The sequence below is a fragment of the Sipha flava genome, unplaced genomic scaffold (genome assembly GCF_003268045.1).
Source record: "Sipha flava isolate LNK unplaced genomic scaffold, YSA_version1 129_pilon_pilon, whole genome shotgun sequence".
In the NCBI taxonomy this organism is placed as follows: domain Eukaryota; kingdom Metazoa; phylum Arthropoda; class Insecta; order Hemiptera; family Aphididae; genus Sipha; species Sipha flava.
Window position 1 is genome coordinate 99,103 of NW_020271755.1, and position 18,745 is coordinate 117,847.

Below are 18,745 nucleotides of genomic sequence, written 5' to 3' on the forward strand. Positions count from 1 at the left end.
GTATACATATATATATGTACGTGAACGTAATAGTAATCCATAATATCTGAAGGCATAATGAAATCTTCTATAATAATAACAAAACACAATATATTAGACTGTAGATGCGAGGCATATGCGATTGGAGCCTAATATAAAACTGAATAACAGATTTTAGAAGCTCTTGGAAAATAACAATTATGTGTTGAAAATAAAAGTAGATCAGTGTAAAAACTAAACTAGTTAATTACTTTTTTCTAAACCTCAGTTTGCATGTTATCAGTAACACTATAGGTTCTTTAAATGTCGACCTTGTTTCACCATAACGCAGTTACGACATAATGAAATAATAGCAGATAAAATTTTTTTTCTTATTTATTGTTGATCACAGTTTTGGATAAAAATATTGTTTTTTACAAATAAGAACGATACAAAATAAGAGCTAAATCTTTCAACCCCATTTTTGAATATGTACAAAAATAATTTTTTTACATTCGTTTATACGGCCTTCAAGTACCTCTTTTATGGTATAAACAAAATTAATTGTAACTGAAAATTGATTTTAATGTTACGACTTTCAATCTATGTTTAATCTATTGATAATTTTATTCTGTGTATCATTGAAAAATAAATGATTAAACGTGGAATATTAAAGGCTAAACGTATTTCATAACACCTCATCAATAGGCTGCTATTTAAATTGTTGGTGCATAAACAATTATAATCATTCAGTGCATATTGTATATGATGTCATATATAGTTAGGCGTATCAAATTAATTGAACTAAATCTCGTATAACACACTCTTATATCTGTAGCTGTAATAGCTGTATATATCTTGTAGGTAATGTAGTATAAATATTCGTACATAAGTATATATAATAATTTCCAAAATTACACAAATTTTGGTATGCCGATTATTGATGACGTTCAAGGAAAGCCGTTTATAAATTCTATTTATGAGAAATTATTTTGTGTCTATAGGTCTTCGACGTTTTAAGTAAATATTCGTTTTATAACATACATTTTGCATTGATATCAATAGCCATAAATTATTTCAACAATAGGGGATTTTAAATTTACATTTTATTTAGCTGAAATTTGAAGCATACCACATTATATTTTTCACAATTGTTTTTAACCGTTTCTGCGGTTAAACGTTTAGATAGGTATAAGTATATTTCATATAAAAAATAATGGTTAGTAAGAGGTTTAAAACTGTTTTCGTGAAAAGCTCCCCGATAAGAACGCGCGCCATCTACCGGGCTGACTAAGCTCTACAGACCTGCCTTAACATCGATTTTGAAATTTGCGGTAGCGGCGGCGGCAGCGGCTGGTGAGCATTTATCGTCGCACCCGTTTACCGGTCAGTACGTGAAACCGCTCCGGTCGCGCGACGTTTTCCTCCGCCGATGTTTCAAAAAGTTTCAAACAGTAATAGAATATATCAGCCGCCGCCACTGCTACCATCAGCTCTTCTGCGATTCTATTGCGCGTGCCCTTCGCCATGATAACCACTAAAGTCGCTCTTCGCAACGCCGTCAAGGTAAACGCGCGCCACCGTATTGACATTTGGAACGGATCGATTTAAGAGTAGATTTACGCACTGACGACATGCATAAAAGTCTTGTAAATGAGACGCTGTAATGCGCACGCGTACGCCACAGTTGCTACAAAATTTGTTCTGTAGGATTTTCTGAGTTTTATCCACAACTGCGTTCGTCGTGTGATTCGTATTCCCTCGTTTAGTGTATCATATATTACGAAGAATACCGACCGTAATTGACGTCGCGTCCGAATAGTCGTCAAAATTTTGTCACGACGTTGTTTACATCACATCCTCCCCACATATCCACCTTATTTTTGTCTTTCCTTTTACACCCCGTTCAACGTGGACCCGAAACGGTTGTCACATACGTTTCCGAAACGCACATAAAGTACGGCTAAATCGTTTTCGATAAGACGATCCCGCGGTCTTGCATTCACTGCGGTTTTCTTGACACATTTTAGGCCATTTTAGGAAGAATTCACATGAAAGGCATTAAACGCGCGCTTAGCCAACGCTTAACGCGTTGACAAATTCATACTGATTTATTTATCGACGAAATTAAAAAAGGCTCCCAATTCGGGATATGATGAATAGTTAACATTCAAATAAAATGAGCAAAAGAAAGGCTTGGAAAGACATTTTTGTCATTTTTTGTGACCCAAGTGATACAAAGAAAGAAAAAATTCATGGTAAGTATTGTTAGTTATTTTATATTTAATAATTAAATATAAATGTAAATAAAATATTTTTATCAACAATTTTCAACGACGCTTCTTCGATCAGCATCCATAAACAAAGGGCATCTGCAACGTTCGTCTTCGACAGAATACAATACTCGGCTTACTATGGTATAAACGCGCGCTCAGCTCGTAAATTCGGTGAAGTGGTAGCAATGTCAACGTACATTTAACGCCTTTCATGTGAACTAGCCCTTAGGGTCAATCAGTGGCGGACTCGTGCGCGGCCAACAACGGTCGGTGCGCGTGGGTTTATTTTCGTATGGGCGTCACGCCAGATATGCGATTCTTCACCGACACACTCGCTGCGCGTATACCGACGGACCTGGCGCAACACGAGTGTCTCATTGCAGCAAAATTTTTGGCTGCGTTATCACTTAATTGTATCAAATATTATCGTATCCGTTATCACTGCCATATTTTAAATATATTATATTACGTTATATTATATATATAACAAAACTTATTCCAACACAGACAGGACAATCTTAAATGACAATTTTAAACAAAACAAAAACCAGACTGCGTAGACCCTACATTATGTTATAATATAGTCCAATGACCTCAATTGAATTCCCAGAATATTTCTCTATCTATTTGTAGAAAGTTTGTGAAAATCTCCACTAAGTCTGAAAATAATTTCTTCTATTAAGATAAAAATATTTTCTTAATAATTCTTTAGTTATTTTGTTTACAAATTATATTTGTGATTCTATTTTAATTTTTTTTTTTTTATTATTATTTACTATAATGGAATCTGAATTAAAATATTCAATATGCGACAAAACCTTTACACAAAATAAAACACACATTTACGGAATATGTATAACATCGAATCAGTGTTCACTGACCTTTTGTGTGATATTTGCAACAAATATTTTAAAACTAAAAATACGTTCAATACACACATATTAATACTTATACATAATTTATGAATTATGATATTCAAGGTGGTATCACAGAATAAATAAATAATGTATTTTATATAATGTATCATTATTTATTTAATTAGTTATTCTGTGGTGGTATCATTTAATCTATAATAAAAAATATGATAATATTTGATATAGCTATTGGGTGATAACGCAGCCAAACATTTTGCTGCAATGAGATACTTGTGGTGCAACAAGTTCATCGTAAACTTGAAACGTGCACGACAGGGTTATTCCTGTCGCAATCAAATGTTATTCATCATTTTTTTTCTCGGTAACCAAACCTTGTTTTGGAATTCGGGTTTGGTTATTAATTCCTCTTACTCGCCCGGTCATCCTGCAAAGCTCTTACAAATCATATTTATCAGTGTATAAACTGCTGACGTAAATACTATTTTTATGATAATGGTGGCATACGATGTCAAAAGTAAATAAATACAGAGCAACGAATAAAAATAATATGATATATGTTAAATTGCAAATTTATTAAATTATATTAATCTTCTTATTTTCGTGTCGGTTAATGGTAGAATTTTAAATTCCCTTCTTCTTCCAAAAATTAGCAATTTTAATTGCATTATCATTTAATTGTTGTCTTATAAAATCCACGATCTCTCCTCTTCCTGGTAGCATTGATTAAATATACGTATGTTTAATCAATGCTGGTAGTATTGGTTATTTATTTAGAATGAGCATAAATCATCGATTATAAGAGTTCCTTATCCCCTGGGTGTCCCTTACATTTTCGAGTAAACTGACGTGTGTTTTCATTAGTGTTTTCAAGGTGATTAAGAGAACATTTACTTATTATTATATTCGAAAATACTATTCAAAAACGGATCATTACAATTCAGGTTCGATAAATATTCTTAGTTTAAATTACAAGTATAAATCAATATAAATATTATTTTTTTTCTACACTAAGAATATTATTAAATATATTAGTCTCGCCGGTATGTCGCGTCATTAGAAATTCGTTTTCGATTTTAGCGCTTGAGATGTTTCTTGCCCAATTAACACTTCCATGTGTTTAATAAATCGATATCATATGGGTTAGAGTGTCCTCATTTTAAATTAGTGATACGTAATATTCTTAGATTCAGTGGCAATATTTTACTACCCACAATCCAAATTAGACTATATTTAGATAAGAACTACAAATTTAAAAAAATATTTGAATTTGCAGAAATTTTGAATAATAATTATGTAATATAAAAATTATAAGACCAACATTTTTCAGCCTTCAAGATAATAACCTAGTAGGATCTGCAAAGGACTAGTGTTATTTCTAAACTATCAAATATTATATCAGTTACCCAATTTTATTTATGTTAATAGGTATTTTAAAGACTGAATTTGTTATTATACTGTATTGAAAAAATAAAAAATTCTTCTCCGAACATATAATTCTGCCATTATACTTCGGCTTTGTTTTTGCCCAGTGCGAAAGCTGTTTTAACGTTGAACATTTTATTATTCATATACTCGAAAACGCATTATATTTTCTCCAGTAATCATATACTAGGTGGTGGGAACCTGTTCGTGCAATTTCGCCAGGTATTTATGGTAATGTTTATGATCGCATACAAATGCACGTTGGCTTCTCAACTTTTAAACATGCACTAAGAAACGTCTATAATTAGTCACGAAAGGAATTAGTGCGAAAGAAAAACAACAATAACACAAAGAGATAACGTTTATATTTGTTGATTTTTAAACAACAATTTATTTTGCCAATAAAAAATTCGTTCTGATACAATGAATTATGATTTAGACGATTTCAGTAAAACACTTTATCTAAAAAAATGAACATATTATTATTTTGTACGAAGAAACAGAAACAAGATATTTATTTTTTCATCAAGTACTTGTTAGTAATTAATAAAATTATTACCAATACGATATAAATAGAAAGGGTACTGTCATGATTATATAATAACACTTAACCTGTTTTAACTCTGTTTTCAGCTTTTTTATCGTACAAGTAGTTTTGTTGTTACAATTGATAAAAGTTAAGCATGTTTTCGTCAAAAAAACGAACGGTATCGAATCCCCTTAAAACAATTTAACCACTGTGTAGTGATTCATTAATAATAATATTGCAGTTATTATATCGACAGTTGTGTTAATAATAAAAAAATGAAATATATATCCACTATAAAACAAAAACATTTTTAATATGTTTTAAAATTAAGAAAAATTAAGAAACTCTTAACTCAAATGAGACTACACGATCTTGAGAATATACAAAAAGGGTATATGGTATTATTGTATTGGTCCTATAAACTTAGAACCAATGTACCATTGCTTTCGAAAAAAAGATTCTGAGTGAAAGTGATTAGGTTGGATTAATTTATATTTTAATGATGATTGATATAATAGTAGAACCAAATGCCTCAATATGGTAGGTAGAACTTAAAAAAATAATCTAAAATTTGTAAAAATCGAAAATTTCAAATGCTAGTAAAACAGCATATTAAAATATTTCAAAACTATAAATTATCTGTAAAATACTAATATAAAATACTCAATAAATGTTTTGAATTGTTAAATTTAATATTTATAAGATAAAAACTAAATAATTAATATCGTTTAATGAAAATTCATTGAATATATGATCTTCAAAATTTCATTTTTAAACGCTTATATAACATTTTTGAGACATTCCAGTAAAAAATGTTCAAAAAAAGAAAAAGAAAATCTTATAAAAATGTTTTATCTAATTTTCAAGCCTTAAGTATATAAATTGAACATTTTTGAAATGTTTATCTCAAAAAATAAGTCGATTTTCGTGATTTTTATCATTTTGTCAAATTTAAAATTTCATATGCTGGTAATATTTTTTTATAAAGAATAGCTCCATTATCTTTTCATTAATCAGTAAAAGAGATGTGTAAGATATTTTTACTACATTTTCAAGACTTTTTATCAAACCAAAATTATTTTATCGACATTTCTGAAGAAAGGTAAGGAAACACACAATTTTTAATGATCTATGAAATAGCTGAAAAAAACTTTTAAAGATTATCCCCTTTGTAGCGAACAGTGAATATTTAAATTCTTTACGATGATTACTTTTCAATTTACGATAAAGAAAAAAATTCGATTTTATCGAAAACCAATATCGTAATTCTGGCCATTTTTAATAACTTTTCGTAAAAATTTTTCAATTATTATAAAAACTATTGGGAAATTCGTAAAATGACTACTTTTAAAGTACTATTACTACAACTATTTTCTAATTGAAATCTCTCGTAATTGTGACAATCAGAATAATTCATCTGTTTGAAAACGTGTACACAAACACAAAAAAAAAAAATAGTGCATGACAAATAAAAAGGCGATTGTTAATGGTGGGAGTTCGAATCACCTGATGTTTATTCTATTTTTTCGGAACAATTTTTAAGAAATTGAATAAATGTCCCTTTTTAAGTATCAACTAGAACCCATCTCCGATCTTTACTTCTTCATTGGTGATTATCGAAGCAATCATTTTGATCCAAATTGTAAAAACAGAAGTAATAAAAAACATATACATTATGGTAAAACTATACATTCCTTATTTTACTCAGTATCTAAAAATATTTCGTTTTTATAAATCTTAATGATTACAATTTTGTTCTAAATCAGATAATTGTTACTATTTATTAATTTAATGTTTCACTAACTATATAAGTAACATATATTGACAAAATCAAACCTTTATAAAACGGTAGATATTTTATTATAAAAGATATACATTTTTTATTAAATAAAATGTTTTAATGAATACCATTTTTTTTTTTTGTACAGAAGTTCAACACGTCATGGCAATGTAGAAACCTTACAAATGAAGCCTCATTCGAATTAAAAGTTTGTTCAGTTTTGTATAAAAATACTAGTGCATCAAGTATTTTAATGTAATATTAAAACACACATAAATACAGCTGTAATACTATTCTGAATTATCTACTTAGGTATAACTGTATTAAAATATATTTATATTGACTTAATTCAAACATAAAATATATAACTACAGGAGATAATATTATTCAAATTTAAACCGTATACAAATTATATATTATTCAATATTGTCAATCAATACTTAAATATTTATATCAATATTTTATGACATAAACTAACATTTTTCCAAACCCATTATTTAATTTTCCGTTAAAAGTTTAGAGAAATAGAATAAAATTATATTAAATTACATTTAATAATTGTATGTAGAAACTGCATTGTAAGATAAATCTTCTTATTTTATTGCATTTCAGCTATAATCTGTTAAAAATGTGTAGCCAAATTAATAATTTTATTTGAGATTTTGAAACTTTGCTGTAAAAATACAAGTTGATGTTAAGATATAAACAATATTAATTACATTTAAGGAATAGTTTTATGTTTAATAAAGAAAAAAAATGAATTTATAATATATAATATTAGTGACGGTTTACATTAATGCGTCAGATATTGAAACGGCATGTAATGTTATTTTTTTACGTGTAGCCGTATAAACTTCATAAATTAGAAACTGGACCCAGTACTACGACGACAGTGAACAAAGATGATGCCTTGAATTACTACAAGCAAATGCAGTATATCAGACGTATTGAAACAGCAGCCGGCAATTTGTATAAGGAGAAGATCGTCCGAGGATTCTGTCACTTGTATTCCGGACAGGTTAGTATTACTACATGAATAGTCCACGTAGGTTATCTCTGCACATTTCACGTCTAGTAGAGCAGTTGTACTCTTCAAACGATTATTTTTTTTTATTCTCGACTTTAGGAAGCTTGTGCAGTGGGCATGAAATCAGCGTTCCGTGAACCGGACTCAATCATATCAGCCTACCGTGTACACGGTTGGACATATCTGATGGGTGCGAGTCCTGTGGAGGTTCTCTCTGAGCTCACGGGTCGTTTCGGAGGTGTAGCACGCGGCAAAGGCGGTTCCATGCACATGTACGGGAAAAATTTTTACGGTGGAAACGGTATCGTCGGTGCTCAGGTTTGTGAACCAAAATTGTTAACATTTTTCATATGAATACCATTGAGTAATCAGATCGCGTTTGGAAATGGTTAATAGGAATATAAGTCCAATGCAATAATTGTTTTGAGATGTTTAATAAATTGAACACAAATTATCAGTTATATTTATATTTATTGGGAATTGATTTTTTACCCATTTATAACAATTTCTATGAGATTTTTCTTATACAAAAATGTTATTAAGTCAAGTAGATTAGGTTTTTCGGCTGGTACCAAAATGGTTCCCGTTTGAAAAGGGTATTTTATTAAGTTGAGTCGAATTGATTCCCGTTTAATTATGGGCATTTTCCTTTTCAATTGTACAGGCTTAAGACTTCTTCACGTAAACAATCTCCATTCAATGTCATATAAGCTTTATATTTTCCTTTTGTTGATAATCATCTCTGTGTGTTATCCTTTGCAAGGTTCTTTTGGAATCAAAACTTGTAACTGTCAATATTCAACAACTTAGTTTCCTTTCAACTAAATATAAACTCTATAATAAAGAACAATTATAAAAACTATTAATTAAAATATGATGGATATTTATGTAAAAATAAATTTATATAAAATATAAATACGATGACATTATATAAGTGACGATGTGTTATTCGAGACTGTACAGTGCTCACTAACATTATTGTCATACCCGTATAGCGATGCCAATATCTCAATTGTTATCTTAATCTATCTGGGTATCAGTGATACTTTGCTAATCCTCCATTATAATAATCTATTGCCATTTTATTGCGTTATATATATTATATTTTAAACTATATAATTTATATTTTTTACGAGACATGTTTGTACAACCAACCAATTATTAAAAATTAAAAACTAAAATTGTAACTATTTGACTTGAAAACAAACGGGAACCAATTCGGATCAATCTAATAAATTACCTTTTTTAAACGGGAACCAATTCGGCTCAATTTATTAATATACCCTTTTCAAATGAGAACCAATTCGGTTACTCTCTGTTTTTCATGGAAATGACGTTAGTTACATCAGATAATTGGTGACCGGAACTCCACTATATAATAGGAACGTGAGCAAACGTTGATATAATTTATATTTAAAATACTATTCACTGAATGTCATGAAATTTGACAAAAAAAAAAAAAATTGAAAATCTTAATTTAATTAGAATTATAATTAAAGTACTGAACCACGTAGTAGTTATGAATTTATAACACAATACATATATATTGCGAACTATACGAATAAAACCAGTTTGTTAGGGAATTATTATATACTTAAACTATAATTTTGAACGAATAAAAATCAAACACTAAGTATCCCTATATTTGTACGTGTTGCGAGTACAATAACGGGCTAGTTGTGTTTTTAGGTTCCTTTGGGAGCAGGCATTGCGCTTGCTGCGAAATATTTGGGCACAGGTGGAGTGTGCTTCGCTTTATATGGAGATGGAGCTGCAAATCAAGGCCAAGTGTTCGAAGCGTACAATATGGCCAAACTGTGGGATCTGCCGTGCGTGTTTGTATGCGAAAACAACGGTTACGCAATGGGAACGAGTTCGGAACGGTCAGCGTCAAACACATCGTACTACACCAGGGGCGATTACATACCCGGCATTTGGGTAAATATTTTGTGTGACCACTTACGACCTATCCGAATCATTGAAATGTAAATTGTTGGTGCTTTTAATAATTCCCTCTCAGATTCACAGCGATGATAAATTCAGATTTCTACGCACCCTGTAAATTATATTTCAAGCAGAATATTCTATAAGATCTACGTTTCATCTGTATTGTATATCTACAAAAAAGAAACTTGTGTATTCCATGAATCACTGCTAGTATACAATGCAAACATTAACCATAAATATGTTTATTCGGATGTTATTTGACGTATGGTGATTAAATGTCATTAATGTATTTTACACCATCGGTTTTTGAAGATTTCAGTTTTTGATAAAATATAATAATGAATGAATTCTAGGTAGATGGGATGGACGTATTGGCGGTTAGAGAAGCGTCCAAGTTTGCTGTGGATTACTGTGTTAAAGGAAACGGTCCAATCGTTTTAGAAACTGTTACTTACAGATACTCTGGCCACTCAATGTCGGATCCCGGTACATCGTACAGAACCCGAGCAGAAATCCAGGCTGTGCGGATGACCAGAGACCCAATCACATCATTTAAAGAAAAAATTCTCTCCGCTAATCTGACGACTGTAGACGATCTCAAAGTAAATTGAAATATTTTTTATCAAAATATTAGTATTTTTTTCAATGTATATGATATATTTATTATTGTTGTGTTTATTATTTAGAAAATCGATAGTGAAATTAAAACAGAAATCGACCGAGCAGTTATAAAAGCCAAAGAAGATCCAGAAATTCCATTAGAAGAACTAGCCGCTGATATTTATTCAAAACCACTCGAAAGTGAGCATCGAGGGGTAGTACCTTGGCAAAAGTTAAAACACCTAAGAATTGGATCAGCAGTTAATATTAAGTGAATTACTACAAATTGTAACAGCTAAATGTGATAAAAGTTGATTTTGATAATTTGATGAGATGCTGGAAAGTAGGCAGGGTATTTATTATTGAATTCAAAACAAATTTATAGTTTTTGTTAGTTTTTAACAAATATTTACTCACTGGATTTAATTTATTACTAGACTGGTTTTTTGAGTTTTTGAACGAAATTATGAATGTATTTTTATTTTAACTTGCATACTATTTTGTTCAACTTTACTGAAAAATGTAAAGTAAAATAAATAACACAAGTTTAAAAAAAATTGTCTGTATATTATATAAACTATTAAATTTTAAAAAAAAATATCAAATCTCTTAACTCTTGAGTCTAAGTGGAGGAAAAATTATTTGATTTTAAAAATGTTAAGTTTACTAATTATTTAAAAAAGAAAGAAATTTGGACATTTTATTTTTTTTTTAATACGATTTACGACCTCATAGCTTCCAGCTATATATTTTACTGTTATTCTGAAACATAATATTAACGAAAGCTGTATTTTTTTTAAATATTTTATCATAAGTAATCTTATAGGCACAACATTTTTTTTTTTTAAGGGGGGGGTTTGTATATTTTTATATAATTTGTAAACCACTTTTACTCCATAAAAACATATTTAATAATTTTCTTGGATTTGGGGGGGGGTGAACTCGTATAACCTCCCCTAGTATACGCCCTAGTAATCTTAAATTAATTAATTATTTTATTTATCTGATGATTAAATTTTATGGTGTACTGTTGTACTGGTGTCTAGTGCTATATTATTTTATTTTAGGTCTTAAAATTTCAATAAAAACACTTCCTTTGTTGTATTTTAGTAAATATATCGTATGAGGCTGATACGCAATTAAAATAAACTATAAAAGTTAAGTGTTTTAATAAGCATGTGCTATGAAAATAAAAAGGTTATTTTGTTCTTAAATATTTTACTTTCAATGTTGATTCTTATACAATGTACAATTATACTATTTATATTTTAGTTATTAATATGATCATATAATAATTTATAATTAAAAGTAAACGACCCAATTATGAATGCGATTATTTTATAATGAAATGACTATAGTTAATCAGCAAAACTTTAATATGCATTTACATCTAGAGTAACAGAAGTCATAGTTTTAACGCGTACCATAAAGAATAAGTGTTTTTAGTATTAACTTAACGATTCAATTCTCGGTCAAATGTTTAAGTATTAATTTTTAGTTCGTAAAATATAGATACGCTAGAAAAATATTAATTTATATTATAAAAATTATAATTTGGACAAAGAACACGTTTAAACTACTCTAATATGTCGTATGTAATATGCGTCCTAAATAAAGACAGCAAATCATATCAGTCAATCTTTAACGACATGTTTTTTTAATAAATGCACTGAAAATTTCATTATAACTTATAGTATGTTGATATATATATACTTATAATATATTGATTATGCATGCAATTTAAAATATACAATTCCAGTTTTCGAATTTAATCCGGAATTAAGTACGATTCGTCGGTGATTTATCATTACTAAAACAAATAATAAAATTATAAAGACCATCAAACGAGTATATGATCAACTACCTATTTCTTAATTCTTCAAGATGGTAGCGCCTCGTACTATGATGCACAGGATCACGTGAAACATCCAAAAAAATGGTATACAAAGTTAATAGATTCCTATACTAAATTATATATGCAAATAGTCTATAATTAACAAATATATTTATAAAAAAAAAAGTTTTTGCTTCTTTTCGTGTTGATAAGTATGTCTATTAGCTATTATATTAAAGCAATTATATTGTCTATTAGCGATTAAATAATTAGCGGAGCACACATTCCTTGTTCTCCGAGCGACCATACAAAAAATAGCTACATGCGTAGACACGTCGGTTAATTATGGTCGTTTGGTTCACAATCAATGCACCAGACTTATTTTTATCATTCCGGATTAGCGTTGATCGTGGAAACAAAATTTTTAGTTAATGTTTCATACACAATAAGTTATTTTTTTCTAATTTATTTTCATTTTATCGCAACGAAGAGTTAATAGAGCTTAAAAAAATTTAATGTTGATAAATACTTTATATAAACTTATACCTATAACAAAATTAATTATTTTTTACTCACCTACACAACCATCATACAAATTATTTGTGTACCACCTTATGTGAACCTCAGGAGCCGCCACTGCTTGTAGACTTACCGAAAATACCCTGTTCAAGGACAGAGCATCAAATATCAAACATTTTATCTACATATGTGACAGACTTCTATAATCATAGTGTCACCAACCACTTGGCGGATAATAAATAGTTTTATTGAAAATAAGTTACGTTAGTTAGTAGTTAAATAAGTTATTTAAGTTACACTTAAATTTAGAGTAGCTATACCGAATTTTCAAATGATTACATTTTTCATCAGCTATGAATTTATTTCCGAATAATAGAAGAAATTTTACGTTTTTTTACTCATTCAAATTTTACATTTTGATTGGTTTCGGCTTTTTACCATATAACCTATATGAATACTACTTACTATAGTAATGTAATCCGCTCAAACTTAATCTTAAACTCCGACTGTTCGAAAAAAATGTCTTTTGTGATTTTCTTATTGTCACGGTTATATAATCTCTTGGTGATAAATACTATGATAGCTTGAATTCTTACCGTACGTATAAGTAAACCTTCCATATAACGCGATAATGCTGTTTATAGTAACTATAAGGAACAATAGTAAAATATGCATCGACGTCATGTCTAAACTAGTTAACAAAACGATAAATTAAAAAGCATGTTCGTGTTGGTTTTTATTGATTTAAAAACTATATTTTAATAGACACCTGTTTATGAATAAATCTGATGAATAATTTGCAAATGATTTAACGTACAACTCATTTTATTTTAATAATAACCATAACGTCGTACATTTTTATTTGATAAAAAATATTTCATTGTTTATACCCTGCTTTAGATATGATACAATAAAGTAACACAAATAATTGTTAACAATGTCTATATATTTGAACATTGACATACCGTTATTTTATTGTTAATTAACAGACAAGTGCATTAATTAAAGTTTTTTTTCTTTTCGCAACAATCTCTTAATATTATAACACAATTATAGTTGATATCATTATTGGGAAAAAACGCATAATTATTATAGGAACGCATTCTTTTTAAATATGGCAACGAGGAATGAGAAAGAGTTCCTTTTCTGAAAAATGTAAACGGAAATTTCCGTTCCAAAAAAAAAAAAAAAATGTTATCTTTGATAACAATATTTTCTATAATATATTCCTAATATTCAACTAAATGTTAGTCTTGGTAATAAATTATTAATAGTTCATTCTATAATCAATGGTAAATAGTGTACATTTATTTGGCCTCAATTGTAATCATTAATTACCGTTGATAAGACGTTATGTCCTATCCATGTTTTTATTATTTAATATCTATATAAGTTAATATGATAATATAAGCCACGATTGTATAATTGCAATAAAAACTATATAAATTATTCCAATCAATTTTGTAAAAAAATTAGCTCCTTAAAAATGCCTGTACTCCTCCACTTTTTGTTAGTTTTTTTCTTAAGTATCTATTTAATACTGTTAATGGGTATAAATCAAAAGCTGACACCTATAAAGTTCAATTTAGGTTCAATAACTATATAATTATATAACAATAATAATAACTATGAGGAAAGGTTTTGAATTTAAAAATTAAAAAAAATGGGTAAAAGAGACTTCATTGTATAAATCAAAAAAATTATTATGGTACAAAGATGAACATTAAAATTTTATGAAATACGGTTCATTTCTGGTATTTTATTTAATTTAATTTGAAGTTCCTGTTTTTTCAATTATCCAATGCTAAAGGTTTCAGTTCCAGAACCGGTTCTTTTCCTTTTCGGTATAATTCTTTATGTTTTTGTCCTTGGATCATAAAAAATTATTTGTATATGCTTTTCATTATATGCTACAATTTGTTTTCAAATAAAATAGATGAGTTACATAATATAATACGTATCAAATTAGTTAAAAATTCATAAATTATGTACATATATGCATAGTTATAATATTATAAAAAACAATTTAAAAACATCAAAATATAACTAATACTACATATAATTTAAAAAAATTATACGAGCTGAATTAAATTAAATATTTGCAAATTAAAAATAAAAGGTTAACATTTTTATACGAGTAACATTAAGAATACTTACGTATTATTTATATTACTTATTTTTTTTAAGAAACAAAAAAATATCAACTAGAAATATATTGTATGCAAAAAAAATAATCGGCAATTATTAACGTACATTTATTGGAGATTAGTCTATAGTTATTTTTCTATTAAAAATCAAACGTAGTATGTTAAAATGATTAATAAAATAATTCAAGGTTAAAATATAAATTTTAAAAATATAAATATGTAGGTACATCATACAATTCATTTTATAGTGGTCATGATTATTATTTATTTTATTTCGACGTTTACAGATGTATATAGGTATACTTTGAATATATTTATTATTATAACAATTTTCTAAACTTATGTGTATAATATACATATATATATATATATTCTACGTGTAGAATTTATTAGGAGCATTAACTAATTTTTATTACGAATAAAAATATAACCTTAAAATCTACTTAATTTATTATTTATATTTTAAATAATTACTTTATTCATGGTCTTATTATATCACAATTTTACATCAACTGTCAATTATTATAACTTGTATTCATAAATTCAAGAAATAAACTATTAGTGACAGTGGTAATTTTACTAGAGGGGGTCCAGGGGTTCTGGACCCCGACTTTAGATTTCGAGTTTAGTTTGTTAAAATATTATTTGCTCGGGAAACGCTCCCGTTTAAATATTGTTATCTTGTTTTCGTTTATAACGTTTAAATATAAAAATATAAGAATTAAATTTTAAATATTTAATTGTTAATGGATTTAACATTTTGTGTCTTAATATATTATAAGATAATATCAAAGGATCTCCCTCCTTAGAAAAAATTCTAAAACTACCAATGATTAGAGGTACTTATTAAGCTGAATTGTTTATAATATATCGATATTATCGATAGTAGTATGAAATTACACAATATTTACCTCTTAGAACCCAAATAATTAAACTATTTTACTTTTATATATACTAAATTTCATATAACAGAATAATAATAAATAATAATGTTGATGTTCTTTAAATAATTTGTATGAAGAACTAATATTTTTCAAATATAAAATGTAATGAACGAAATGATTTTAAATTTTAATTCAATAGGTTTAACATGTCATCGATTGAAAAAAGTGTTATTTTAATAATTTCAATAATTACTGTTAATATATATATAAATGAAAATACAACTATCAATAATATAAAATAATGAATGCTTTATATAATAATAATAATAATAAATAATATAATTCTGATAATATATTGGTATATGAATAATTCTTATAATTTATTATTAAATGTTGAGGACAGTTGCTTGTATGCAATATATAGTATTTACTAAGTTCGTATAATACTGTATTTAATGCCAATTATTTTCATTATAATATTATATGTATGGAATTTTATTATATATATATTTGAACACAAAGTTGCAGACATAAATAATTGAAGTATTTAGTTTCAAATGTTATCTGCTGTTCGTTTTGTTTATATCATAATTATCTTGTATAAAATAAAACAAATGAAATAAAAATTACGTTAATATTTTCTACATAATTTTTCTAAGCGTTGTATAATAATAATGATTACTTTTTGTATAATAGTTTAGATATAAAAATAACGAACAACCAGTAATATATCTCGGATCTTAATATAAGTAATTGTAATATATTCATTTTAATCTTGGTATCACTTTGCATTCTTTTGATTTTTAAATTTGAACTGATCTACATATTATTTTTCAAACAAGCATTTCTATTGTTTTATTAAATTTAATTATTACTATTTATACCTTATATTATAATTATAATTCAAGGAAATTATCTTGTTTTTGATGATGTTTATTAATTAAGTTATTTCAATTATTTTTTCCGCGATATCGTCGTAAATATAACAACAGGTACCCAGTCATTTGATTACAATTTCAACCATGTTATTTTGTTACATACCCAAACATTTAAGAAAACCCTTCTCATAAATATTGTAGCGTAATGAAGTACCATTGATTTTAGAGGAATATATCATATTATTAGTCAAAATAATGAATATTACTTATCTATTAATGCATAAAATTATTTCAGTTTTAAAAAATGTTATAATATCTTTAATTATTATAATATTGTATTATTCAAATTTCATTAATGACACTATTTAATTGTATCATAATATAATATAAACTTTATATTATTGTTTTATTTTTATTAGCAAATTATTAAATTAAATTAAATTAAATTAATAAAATATAAAATTTTAAACGAATTATTAACCGAAAATATTTTAGCTGTTTCAAATTATTTTATCTCTGAATAATATAGGTACACATAATCTAATGTAGAGCCCATTGTTTATTTATTATTAATTACGAATTATTATCTTTAATTATATAAGAATAATATTTTCATATTATAGTCTCTACATACTTCACACAGATTTAAAAATTAATACAAAAGAAGAAACGGCTAAAATCCTATACAACTGAAAAATCACACAAAATCGTTAACGTCCGCTCTTGATTCCGACATTATCCATGGAAATACATCTCTCAGACTAAAAAGAAAGTGGTGTAGGAGGTCTCAATGTTATTTAACCTCTAAATCAAATTTATTTATCTTTAAATCAAACCTGTTAAGGAAATTATAAAGTGTTGCCCTTGGGTTGCTTCTTTTTCATGTATATCCAAGTCATATAATATCAGCACGAAAACTTATTGTAATAACATATAACAGATTATTTGTTTAAAAAATAAATCGTTATAAAAATAAAAATATTATAGGCTAATGAATATTTTGTTCAATGCTCCTCTTTTTTTTTAAATATATAACACCTATAGTATAGATACGTATTTTATCAAATATTGAAGTATTTCACGGAAATGTTTTTAAAATTCTGTATTTAAAATAGTTTAATCAATAATGTTTTTCTTTTATAAATTAAAAGTAATAACGAACAAGATCACAATGGTATTTATTATACACAAATTTAAGAAATATTGATTCGTTTAAAATTTTAAAAATATTCTATAACCAAATAAACGATAAACAAAGTAAAAATATTACTGAATTTATGATAACGGTCTGTAAGAAATATTAGTAGCTATATATTTTCATTGCCATTTTCATACTTTTTGTAGGTTACCAATTTGATATTACATCTATATTGTAAAGCTGATGTTGTCATCACTTATCCTTATTCAAAAGTAGAATTTATATGGATATTATCTACTATTTTACTTGTGCTATTCTGTGTATTGTCAGAAAAAATTATTCGAGTACAAAAATTGAGATACACAAATTTTCATATAATGAAAAAATAAAAATGTTAAATTAAATTTATTCAGTATCAAAAGAATCACAATATTTATACTATAAAGTGTAAGTAGATTTCAAAATTTATCAAAACTTCTGTAACCAAAACAAATATCCTATTGCCGATCATCATATCTGGGATAGTATTATTTACCACGATACATACTAATTATACGTTTATAATTTTTCTTGTCTTTTGTTGTTATTTTTTATATTCATTAATTCTATTAAATTTCTAAACATTCATAAAAAATAAATTTCCAATTAAAACGCACTTGGATAAATTTTACTTAAATCATGATGCCGTAACAACGATATAATTAATACACAATAATTTGCATAATTTCGTAATATATCATATTTTTGTTAAAACCATCACTCTACGTAGATTTGTCACTATTCAGGGGCATTAATTGGATGTAGAATAATTCAATTTTCAATGACGATTCACGCGAATCAACATGATATTATGTATAATTTGTTAGGAACGTTTATGATTACTTCAGCCTTCCGAGTTCCGTTTATGTAGCATTCAAATAAATGCTCGTAT

The 18,745-nt window shown here is 27.1% G+C and overlaps 1 protein-coding gene and 1 long non-coding RNA gene across 2 annotated transcripts; one reads left to right on the plus strand and one right to left on the minus strand.

The window, feature by feature from the left end:
- The first annotated feature begins 1,318 nt into the window (after positions 1-1,318).
- LOC112694405 (probable pyruvate dehydrogenase E1 component subunit alpha, mitochondrial) lies at positions 1,319-10,842 on the plus strand. The gene is made up of 7 exons (XM_025569856.1): positions 1,319-1,524; positions 6,989-7,048; positions 7,685-7,858; positions 7,967-8,185; positions 9,557-9,805; positions 10,168-10,416; positions 10,501-10,842. The coding sequence occupies exons 1-7, from the start codon at positions 1,486-1,488 to the stop codon at positions 10,687-10,689; spliced, it is 1,179 nt and encodes a 392-aa protein (XP_025425641.1). The 5' UTR covers positions 1,319-1,485; the 3' UTR covers positions 10,690-10,842.
- On the minus strand, positions 8,198-13,588 carry LOC112694407. Its single transcript, XR_003149566.1, has 3 exons — positions 13,233-13,588; positions 12,825-12,910; positions 8,198-8,701 (listed from the first exon to the last, which is right to left on the minus strand). It is a non-coding gene; the product is annotated as an uncharacterized LOC112694407 (long non-coding RNA).
- Between the last annotated feature and the right edge of the window lie 5,157 nt (positions 13,589-18,745).